Source organism: Protopterus annectens, chromosome 2.part1 (assembly GCF_019279795.1).
Source record: "Protopterus annectens isolate FY-2018-M chromosome 2.part1, PAN1.0, whole genome shotgun sequence".
In the NCBI taxonomy this organism is placed as follows: Eukaryota; Metazoa; Chordata; order Ceratodontiformes; family Protopteridae; genus Protopterus; species Protopterus annectens.
In genome coordinates, this window is record NC_056729.1 from 719,339,869 (window position 1) to 719,352,070 (window position 12,202).

At 38.4% G+C, this 12,202-nt stretch overlaps 1 protein-coding gene across 1 annotated transcript in view; it reads left to right on the forward strand.

Moving 5' to 3' along the window:
* The window catches only part of GUCY1B1 (guanylate cyclase 1 soluble subunit beta 1), a 1,108,262-nt gene that overhangs the window by 1,091,580 nt on the left and 4,480 nt on the right, over positions 1-12,202 (forward strand). Inside the window, exon 12 of the mRNA XM_044062441.1 lies at positions 6,843-6,997. Coding sequence (XP_043918376.1) covers positions 6,843-6,997 — 155 coding nt within the window. The remainder of the gene's footprint in view (positions 1-6,842; positions 6,998-12,202) is intronic.

Sequence of the window (12,202 nt, forward strand, 5' to 3'; positions counted from 1 at the left end):
ATTTATCGTTTTGTTTTATTGACATTCAGGTCCAAATTGGTGTTATTGCACCATTCAGTCAGGGAGTTGACCTCATTCCTATACCCACTCTTGTCATCACCACTTATGAGTCCCACCATTGTGGTGTCATCTGCAAATTTGATGATGTGGTATTTTCCAGCTTTCACAGAGCAGTTGTGGGTAAGGACTGTGAACAGTCGAGGACTCAGCACACAGCCCTGGGGTTCTCTGGTGTTGATTGTAATACTCCCTGAAGTGATGTTACCAGCACAGGTCCTTTATGGTCTTCCATTCAGTAAATTGAGGATCCAGTTGCACAGTTCTTTATTTATGCTATGTTTGATTAGCTTTTCTATAAGTTGTATTGGAATCGCAGTATTGAATGCTGAGCTGAAATTTATGAACAGCCTGGCTTAGTTGTTCTTCTCTTCAAGATGCTCCAATGTGAGGTGAAGTACCACCAAAATGGCATCAGCAGTTGGTCTGTTTGCCCAGTAGTCAAACTGCAATGGGTCAAAGGATTGGGGTTGTACTGTAGACAAATGCCTTTTAACCAGTCTTTTGAAGCATTTCATTACATTTGATGTAAGGGCTACTGGCCTGTAATCATTTAGGCAGGTGGGGTTGTTTTTTTTGGGCAGAGGGATTATGTTGGTAACTTTGAAGTATGCTGGTACTTTTTCCTGGACAAGTGAATTATTGAAGATGTCCGTCAGGACTATGCTCAGTTGGTCTGCACAACCTTTCAGTACTTTCCCCAGAATGTTATCAGGGCCAGCAGTCTTCCAGGGTTCACTTTTCTCAATTGGTTCCTTACATCCACAGCACTGAAGTTAAGGGCTGCCTCCTTTTAGTCATTGAGAAGCTTTACAGCCTCCAGGTTGTTTTTCTCTTCAAACCTGCCATTGTCCAGAAATTCACTGCTATCATCGCACTGAACTGACTTGGTCTTGTAGTCAGTTAGCTGTTGAATACCATGTCACAGGCTTCTCGAAGCATCCTTGTATCCTTTTTCCATGCTCCCTCTTGGCCTCCTTGATACCTTTTTTTAGATTAGCCCTTGCCACGCTTAGACCCTTCTTATCCTTTACCCAAAAAGTAGTGTTTCTTGTCCTCAGCAACTCGTACACCTTGCTGTTTAGCCATGGCTTTTGGTTGGCTCTTAATTTAATATTTTTGATGTTCATTACATCCTCCATGCATTTGGATATATGAGCCATAGTTGTCTCAGTACATTCATCTATGTTCACTAGATTGTGCCCCATGGCTGCTTCCCTGAAGACATCCCAGTTTGTGGTTTCAAAGCAGTTCCTGAGACTATCCACGGCTCCTTTATGCCAGACCCTAAGAAGGACTTCTCATGTATCACATGATATAATGCATGCATTTTTTACCTATGATGTCACAGTAATATAGTCTGACACTTCTAGTGCTATTTCTGATATAGTGTCTTTCTGTCTCAATGACCATTGCACTGGATTGTTTGTTTTTATTTTTTCAGCAGTCTAATATCTCGTGAGTATACCTCACTCATGGACTCTGGCTTAAACTGCCTAATAGTATTATGGTTGGTATTTATATTGCACTGAGTACTCCTGATAATGGACCTAGTAGTGAGATACTTTAAAATCCTTGTCTCCAGTGCCTGTCTACTCTTGCTAAAGATAGAGAGAAAGAATGGAAGAAGGCATGCTCACCTACCCATTTTAAGGTCATGTACACTTTTATTTCTGAGCTTATTTTAGCTAATCACTTCTCCAGCTGTCCTTCCCCATTTGAACTAAACACAATGGCAGTCATCCACCATTTTCATCTTATTTTTGTTACTATTTCAGCTGAGCAGTCGTCCTTCCTATCGTACAAATGTACAGTAGCTTGGGCTACAACACTAAATACTATTCAGCTACTTAAGAATAAACATACTTGTCAAATGATATTTTTTGTTATTTTGATGCTAAGTACTTTAAATGCTGAAAGTCATGTAACTTCCATATTGCCTAAAAATGTTTGCTGAGGAAATTGTGAATGTGCTACTAACAAAAAACTGGTTACTCCACTAACATCCCTAAAGAATTTGATGTTCATTAACTGCTTATCCTGCTTTTAGTAGAAGATGTTGAATTGAATCTTGGACCCCATGTTGCTCTTTCAGTACTCACAAATTGAAAAAGCTGCAGCTTTCATTGCTGACAACATGACAAGTTTGTATGCTGCACTCAGAGCTTGGGAATATGCATAAACCAGTCATTGTTGCTATGATAGAATCATGGATTAAGCCCAGTTCAATCATGTCACAAAGTAAACAATACCATCAGACTTTTCACAATCAGCAACCCTAGAATTGAGTTACTAGAGAAGTATCACTGCTTATCAGCTGCAGGTTGGCCAACAAATTATTACCAACATCCACTCACAGCAGCACTGTGATTTCAACATGCAACTAATTGTGACCCAGTGCAGATGCACTCAATCTACAGCTAAACTGTAGCAATAAAATGTGGGAATTGCAACTTACAGCAGTTGTGCAGAAATATATGCAACTTTCAGCCACATAGCAAAATGGAAATGCTTAACAAGCATGGTAGTTATTAGCCAAGCACACTACAACCTTGTCCGCACACACTAAGGGTAACTACTGTAAAGCACTAACCAGCTACTCTATGGTATCACAACCACAATGCACAAAGCAACGCAATATATGATACACCAGAAAACTGAAGCACCCAATCAAAATACAACTTGTTACTAGACTGTCAATAATCAGAACTCCCAAAAACTCCAGCACATTATTCTGTCTCACAGCAATATCACTAGAAATCTTCCAATACAATCCCCAAAACAAGATGCTCTGTCTTATTAGCAATGTGCACAAAAATCTGCAAAAAGCAAAAAATGTCTCAGATTAAGACATACTTTCCTAGTGTATTTTAATCACAGTATCAGAACAATTTCTGAATGCACATACTTCTCTATAAACAAATATTTTTTGTTCATTGTCTTTCTAAAGACATAGACTACAAAAAGAGGGTACCATGAGCTGAAGGTTTTCATACTAATGAGCATGACAGACCCAGAGCATTTTCTGGTAATGCAGTGGGATTTTGCTTTATGTATTGTAAGGGAAGTGTTTTGGTTGGGATAGTAACATTTATGCTATTATAAATGTAGATATAATACACTATAGTAAAATAAAAGTGAAATGTACTGTGTCCTACTTTGTCCTACTTTTATCCGCGGTGGTACAGCGGTAGCATTGTTGCCTCACAGCAAGAGGTTCTCCTGTTTGATTCTCGGCTGGAGTGCCTTCTGTGCGGAGTCTGCATGTCCTCCCCGTGGTTGAGTGGCCTCCAAAAGACATGCGTGAATGATCGTGCCTTCGCTGAAGGTTGGGCATCAGGCTGGCAACTCGGCAGCATAAAAAAATTGACTGCCAATCATTAGCAGACCGGAGTTCCGCTTTGGCTACCCCTAACCGGGAAAAGCCGAAAAGACAAACAACTGTGTCCTACTTTTCTCTGTAACCTTGACTACCTCATTTATGTGTACAGATAAATTATGCTAAAATAGGGCTCCCTGAATTTAACCAGATACTCTGACACTTTTTTCAGAAGGTTAAGAACTATGCTGCATTTGCTCTCCTAATTCCACAAGAAGACTTTCAAGAGCTGTCCCTTGTTTTCATAAGTATTTATTTCCTTATATTATTGTTTGGATTACCCTGCTACAGTTTCAGATTGTATCCTAGTATTCCATAAATTTCCCTATTAGAATTGTGAGACATGAGATTGCAAGTCATGACACTTTGATCTTTAACTCTTGAGAAGAAAAAAATGCAAATTGTGAAACTCACTACTAACCTTTAATGTATTCTTGCATGGGTGCTCACCTTCCATGCACCCCTGACATGGGGAGCTTTATGTTACATAACTCTGCTGCTACTATATAGTATTACTAAGATTGTTGTACTTTGGAAAAGGGCAAATACTGTGACATACTGCACTTGCAGCATTAGTAGCATTTCCCCTAATTGTACTTAAATGCCCACTTTTAGTATTTCAGATAAGGCTCAGACTTTCAAGAAGTACCCACTCCATAAGTTTGGTGTTCTAAAATGACAGCATTCTTAACTCATTAACATGCATGTGGTGTGGAATGTCACAGCTCTAGCAGCCTAAACACATCCCTGCACTACAGAACATTTTTTGAAAAATGTAATGTTAAAAGCATAAGATAAACAAATGTGAATATTTTGTAAATAAAAGCTATTAAACTGTACAGATAGCAATATTATCAGTAAGAAGTGTTCTTTGTGGTGTTAACAGTCAGTCCATTCATAGTGTTTCCATAATTACAATAATATATAATTAATTCACACAGACCACAAAAATGTGTTTTTGCAAAGCTTTCACAAACAAATTGTCTTACCTTGGAAAATAAACAACATAGATAGACTATGGAACACTTTGCTTAACCAAACATGTTTTCACATGACAGCAAGAAATTCATCTCTTGACTGCATGTTTATTTAGGCATTTAAAAAAATATGAAAATCTATACTTGATTGTATAATAAGCAATATAAATAACACTGAATATCTCTAAACTTAAAGTACAAATATCAAAGACAGTTTTGTTCAACAACTTCTAAGGTTTCACCTAATATCTTGTAGCAGTTTGTAAGTTCCTTGGTTTTTGAACTACTAAGTACATAAATATTGTTTATTTTCATAATTAATAAGAGACAACTAGCAACATCGCAAGTCTAGTGTGATACAAATGGACACTGACAATGAATTTTCCTGCCTCTCACCATGGTGTTTCACATAATATCCCTCAATAGCATGTAGGTCTCTCAATTAAGACAATATGATCATAAATATAAACATATGAATAATAAGTTGCAAACAGTGATCAATTTCTCCACTGCAGGACATCCTAAATTTAGTCTTAGTGTCATTTTGTTAATAAATCCTTGCCCCTTCTGATATCGCTTATTATAAACTGGTAATTCGCTTAGTTAAAGACGCCAGATCAGAAAAAGATCTGGACAGTAAGGAGCAATGGGAGTTAACTAGAAGTATACAAAAAGGTGCTATAGCCATGAGTGAGTTAAAAAATGTGGTTAAAGGATGCTTACCATGATGTACAACTGTGACAAAATGTATATCTAAATCATTATCTTCTTTCGGCTGTTCCCGTTAGGGGTCACCACAGTGGATCACCTGTTTCCATTTCTTCCTGTCCTCTGCATCTTGCTGTGTCACACCAACCACCTGCATGTCCTCTCTCACCACATCCATAAACCTTATCTTAGGCCTTCCTCTTTTTCTGTTACCTGGTAGCTTCATCCGTAGCATCTTTTTCCCAATATACTCTGCATGCCTTCTCAGCACATGTCCAAACCAACGTAATCTTGCCTCTCTAGCTTTGTCCCCAAACCTTCCAACCTGGGCTGACCCTCTAATGTACTTATTCCTAATCCTGTCCACCCTTGTCACACCCAGTGCAAATCTTAACATCTTTAACTCTGCCACATCCAGCTCAAACTCCTGCCTTTTTGTCAGTGCCACTGTCTCCAACCCATATAACATAACTGGTCTCACTACCCTCTTGTAGACCTTCCCTTTCACTCTTACAGGTACTTGTCTGTCACAAATCACTCCTGACACTCTTCTCCACCCACTCCATCCTGCCTGTACTCTTTTCTTCACCTCTCTTCCACACTCATCATTACTCTGAACTATTGACCCCAAGTATTTAAACTCATCCACCTTCGCCACCTCTACTCCTTGCATCCTCACCATTCCGCTATCCTCCCTCTCATTCACACACATATATTCTGTCTTAGTCCTGCTGACCTTCATTCCTCTTCTCTCTAGAGCATATCTCCATCTCTCCAGGGTCTCCTCCACCTGTTCCCTACTCTCACTACAGATCACACACAATGTCATCTGCAAACATCATAGTCCATGGGGACTCCTGTCTGATCTCGTCTGTCAACCTGTCCATAACCATTGCAAATAAGAAAGGGCTCAGAGCTGATCCTTGATGTAATCCCACCTCCACCTTAAATGCATCCGTCACTCCCACAGCAGACCTCACCGCTGTCACACTACCCTCGTACATATCCTGTACCACTCTTACATACTTCTCTGACACTCCTGACTTCCTCGTACAATACCACAACTCCTCTCTAGGCACCCTGTCATATGCTTTCTCCAAGTCTACAAAAACACAATGCAACTCCTTCTGACATTCTCTGTACACTCCATCAACAATCTCAGAGCAAACATCGCATCTGTAGTGCTCGAATGGCATGAAACCATACTGCTGTTCACTAATCATCAAATCCCTTCTTAACCTAGCTTCCACTACTCTTTCCCATAACTTCATGCTGTGACTGATCAATTTAATCCCTCTGTAGTTACTACAGCTCTGCACATCACCCTTATTCTTAAAAATCGGTACCAAAACACTTTTTCTCCATTCCTCAGGCATCCTCTCACTTTCCAAGATTTCATTAAACAATCTGGTTAAAAACTCCACTGCCATTTCACCTAAACACCTCCATGCTTCCACAGGTATGTCATCTGGGCCAACAGCCTTTCCATTCTTCATTCTCTTCATAGCTATCCTTACTTCCTCCTTGCTAATCCATTGTACTTCATGATTCACTATCCGCACATCATCCAACCTTCTCTCCCTCTCATTCTCTTCATTCATCAAATGAATTTTAAAATAATTCAGATGGTACGATAAGATGAATGTATGTATGATATAGTTTCATGTTCTCATGTTGTCACATGCAAAAGTGCTGTAATCTGTTTTTCTTTTTCTTTTCAGATAACTATAGGTATCCACACTGGGGAAGTGGTTACAGGTGTTATTGGTCAGCGAATGCCCCGCTATTGCCTTTTTGGGAACACTGTTAACCTAACAAGCAGAACTGAAACTACGGGAGAAAAGGGGAAGATTAATGTATCAGAGTACACCTACAGGTGCGAAATGTTTAAATGACTTTCACAACCAGCAAAGTGTACGTGTCTGAAATCTGCATATGAACTTAGATTTCTGTTTTTCATGCAGAAAGTAGTAGCTGATAATTTTTATTAAAGTAAATATAAATCAAAGAAAAAATGTTTAACATCTACATCTACTTATGATTTAACATTGTCTAAGAGCTGCAACATTTTACTAGAAGCAGGAGTCTAAATATTTAGCATAAAACATGGTGGTCAGATAAGTTCATTATGAAGTGCCTTCTCAACATGTAAAATAGACTCCCACTGCAAATTGAGCAGTGTGGTATATTACCTTCCTTCAAACAGGATTTGGATGATTGGATGGGTATTCACAAATTCCCCCTTGACTTGACTGCTTAGCCCACCTTGAAAAATGTGTTAAAGCATAAGGGTGGGCATTGGCAATTAGTGATTGGTCACAAGACTCAGTTGCTTTGTATTTCCCATGATTCTTATCATTCTGAGACAACAGGGGGAGCACAAACTGCATGAGTGGTGTAAAAGTACAGAAGGCAGTCAAAGGAGCAAGTGAGGAAATGGTGAATGAAGGCAGACTCTTGCTTTCTTATGTCAGATGCCTAGGTACAAAATGGATCGGCTTCTTGTCATTATTGTATGGGTCATAAAGATATAGCCACCTAAAAAGCAGGAGACAGTGGATAAAAAATGTAATATACTGATATTTGGATTCAAGATATTAAAAAAATAGGGCGAACAAAGGCAATGCAGGAGTAGCAGTGTCTGATCAGGATTAACAGTTTGATGAGAAGAAAAAGTAACAAATTTTGGTATCTTGTCTTGAAAATGGTGAGACAATCAGGATGCCAATCTTGGCTAAGGTGTACAGAGCTCCAGATGTTGGACAAGCTGATTATGATATATTAAAATGCAGAACTGGTGGCAGGACAAAGAAAAGAGGGCCATATCTATGAGAAAATCTTCCAGCAACAAACTGGTAAATAGCCATTTCTAGCATTAATAGGGGGAGGAAAACATGTATTTGTGGAGGGTGTTAGTGAGCAAAGAATGAAGCCTCCAGCCAGGAGGGAGAATACCCTTTACCATGTCATAACTAAAATTTATCTTCAGCAAAGATTATCTTGCAGGACATAAGACTATAAATATTGGCCATAGTAGAACAAGTCACTACTGTTTTATGTAGTTTATTTCATTAAATGAAGAACGCTAAAAAAAGGAACAAACAGCTGTATACAGGACACTTTAATACTGACCGGATGGAATTTGGGTGCCAAGACCTTTCCATCCCTAATTAAGAAACCTTCCAACAGAATAAATTGCACATACAAGAAACGATAAAACTGCCTAATAGATAGGATTGCCTGTACTAATGCACACAACAAAACAGTAGCTGAAACTATGGGGATATATTTTACTGAATATTTAATTACTTACGTTTCATGAAAAAATTCAAACATGAAACCCCCAGTAGGCCATTGGCAGGTCAGCAAATCACATAAATGAGCACTTACTTGAAAATAGTTGTTCAGCTGTTGACAAGCAGCCTTCCTACTATTGTAATGCCTTAAGTGGTCTCAGAGAGAGAGTCATAGAAGTACGATACAACCTGCTGTTTTAAATAGACTTAAAGATGCATAATATTTGTGGATAGCAAACAGAAAATGAATTAATAAAGAGAAGGGGGGGCTGCCTAGGCAACAATAAAAGCATGTCCTACCAAATCTAATTCACAGGACTATACAGAACTAAATAATAACTTGACAAACAAATTAGGAAGTGAAAGCCAGTTAACTAATCAACAAGCTATTTATGGGGATTATAAGGTCACCTATATTGTTGTTTATAATTTCAGCTGTAATATGTTCCATAACCCATTATTATCAGAGAAATTATTAAATATTATGCCCACTTTGGAAAGTATTTTTCTAACTATATCACTCAACTTGACAGACCTTTGAAATTCCTGTCTTAAAATGTCAGTAACTTCAAAAGTCTTAGTTAGGGACACAGACTGACAGCCCTTTCTTTCTAATCAGTCTCTTATAGATCCCTTTATTGGATCTTTGTCTAGCCTTTTGAGCCATGAAAGATCCAGTCCTCTTTGACCTTGTATTCTTCTTCAGAACAACTGGCTCCTTAAATACCTAGTTAAACAAACTAAAACTCCATCAACAGATAAATAATACATGTTGGCATGATAGACGCATATCCCTACCTCTGGAGGAAACTTCTACTACAACTCAAACAGAATAGCACCTTAGTCACCTGCAAGGTAAATCTAGATAATTGGATTGGCACCCTGATATTCTCCCGCAGTATAGCTTATCTTGCCCCCATGAGGCTGGAGGGAACCTTGAATATTGATTATTTGCTATGTTTGTAATTGTCTGCAAATGGATTGCCTAGTACTTACATATGAACCTATGAACATTATAAATTTACTGAGATTAATAGACCTTTAATTCCCAGGGCCAGTAGCAGGACTATATTTATGCAAGGGTACCAAAGAAGGGATGTTATTATGACCCCTCAATCTGGTGTTTTTAATTTTGAAAAGTGCTAGAAATATTTGGTTCAGGGCAGTTTCAGGAGAGAGTTTAAGGGGGGAATGAGATGGCAGATGGGATGTGTTGGTGGTGTGCAGATGGAATGTAATTAGTCTGTAAGTACTAGCAATGTCCTTAGAAAAAGAGATATCATTAGTGATATGTTCAGGACAGAATTTTGGTTACCTCTAATTTGTATTATGTCTGAAGAAAGCCCTGGGGGTGTCTTTTGAATTGACTACAGTTCTAGGGTCATAGTCAGCATTGGATTTCCTAATGGTAAGCTTGAGGGCTTTATCAGTTTTAAATCTCTTTTTTGATGATGAAGTGTATATATGCTATTGGTGGCCAGGAGATTTTTGTTTTCTTTGTAGAGTTTGTTGATATGGAAGTTCCACAGTGTGTGGATGCCTCAATGCAACCATCTGAGAGGAAAAGCGTTAATGTTTGTCATTATCTATAAGATCAGTAAATAGTATATGATTTTGGAGTAATTCCTGTAAGTAAAGGAATAGGTGTCATGATGCAGGTTTCAAGAAGGCAGCACAAAGAGATGATCAGACATGAGTAGGGAGGAGATAATAGGATGGAATGATGCAGAGTATAAAGATGTTTTGTAAGAATGAGAGCAAGATGGCTGACAGCTGTGGTGGGCAGTGGAACAGTTTGGTCAAGTGTATTGCATTTATAAAGTCCAGAAATCTCTGTGCCAGTTTATGTTTGGATTGTTGAAGTCATCTGCAAGAAAGGTATTTGTTTTAATGGCTAAGTTTTCTAGCTTGTTAATGCTTTTGCATGCTCAGAAGGGGTCAAAGATGAGACATTATATTCTGTTACAATGCTCCATATTTATATGATATGGAAGCTAACAACAAGAAGCAGTGGAGTACAAATAAATAAGGATAGTCTCCACAGCTGCTTGTGAAGTCTGTATCTATTTTACTTATATGCATTTGCTACCTGGGTTGTACAACAGTAATCCACATGGAGTTACGTTGAGCATAGGAATATTGTCTGGTTAATTGACTTCCTCAGAGTTATACAGCAGGCAAATGAAGGAATCAGTCCTGTATCTTTTTGATATAGGATGCAGCTCATTTACAGTTACGGAATTGTAATCTTCTGCAGTAGCTCTCAGGTTTATACACTTTTACCAGGGTACGTAATCTGGTAATCATGGTAGTAGGAGTATCAATAAATGTAATATTTATATGGACACTTTAGAGTAGTGACTGTACTAGCATGTTTCAGAAAGAAAACCAGAGTACCAGACAAAACCATGCTGACACAGGGAGAGCATGCAAAGTCCACACAGTCACAGCCAAGACATTAGGAGTGAACCTTAAAATCTGGAGTTGTAAGGCAGAGAGTTTAACCAGGGAGCCATCATGCAGCAGCTAATCCTCTTTCTTGTTCCAGACCAACATCTCTGTCACCTACAGACTTTTCCTACCAACTGCCTTCAACATCTCTTCTAATTCTAATTAATAGGTTGTTTTTTCTTCACCTGCTGGGAAGGGGTTGCCCTCAAGGTTCTTGTTGCTCTTATAGAATGTCTATTAGCTGTACCATATTTACTTTACTTACATATACAGTTACATTCACTTAGTTCAACTCACTTGGCTGACAATAATTCATTCTGCATTTTATCTATATAAAATATACATATATGTCAACATTGACATAGATGAGATGCATTTGGTTGACAAGTAAATTTGCTGCATTACATTAAAGTTTGTTGCATCAATGTTTGCAGTTCATCAGCCACTGTTAGTCTAAATAAATGTGTCTGTTTCATTAACTTGCACTGCTGAGTTATGGAGTGGTGTATAAGATTTCCCATTTTCCCCACCGATGTGCATGCTCTTAGAGTTGTTATATTTAAGCAAGCAGTTGTGTAGCAGATGCTGTACTTGTTTTTAAGATTACTTTTGTTTTTGTGTTTCATTAGTAGGGTTTACTTCAATGTTACTGATTTTGGTGTAGTGAATATTTGATCTATTGTAGATCACTTATTCAGGATAGGACCTCAATACACACACACACACACACACACACACACACACACACACACACACACACACACACACACACACACATACACACACACACACACATTGCAAACAATTAAAGAATCATTAAAACAAATCAAGATTCTTTGGAAATTTACATGCAAATTTACCTTTCACCAAACTGATACATACACGAATCTCATCACCAACGGAAAAAGGAAAATAATTTATTTTTCTGATCAGTCAACTCCCACCAAAAAAATCTTCCTCCTGTTCCACCTTTCTCATGTGTGATAATCCTAATACTCCCCCTGCCTCTAACCCCAAACATCCACATTAGGATAGTAAACATCCTTTCTCTGACAATACTACTAAACAAGAGAAAAGGGCATGCGCACACACACACACACACACACACACACACACACACACACACATATGCACACACAAACACTCTTCAAATATGTGTATACCTTTCCTTACTCCTTTCTCTTACCCGAAATACTTATGCACATGTGCAAATATATATATATACAGGTTTAACTTCATAAACTCGAATCACAGTGGTTCGAGTGCTCATATGAGTGACTCAAAACCATGAAAGTGAGAACATCGACAGTCCTTAATGTTCGAAAAACAGCAAA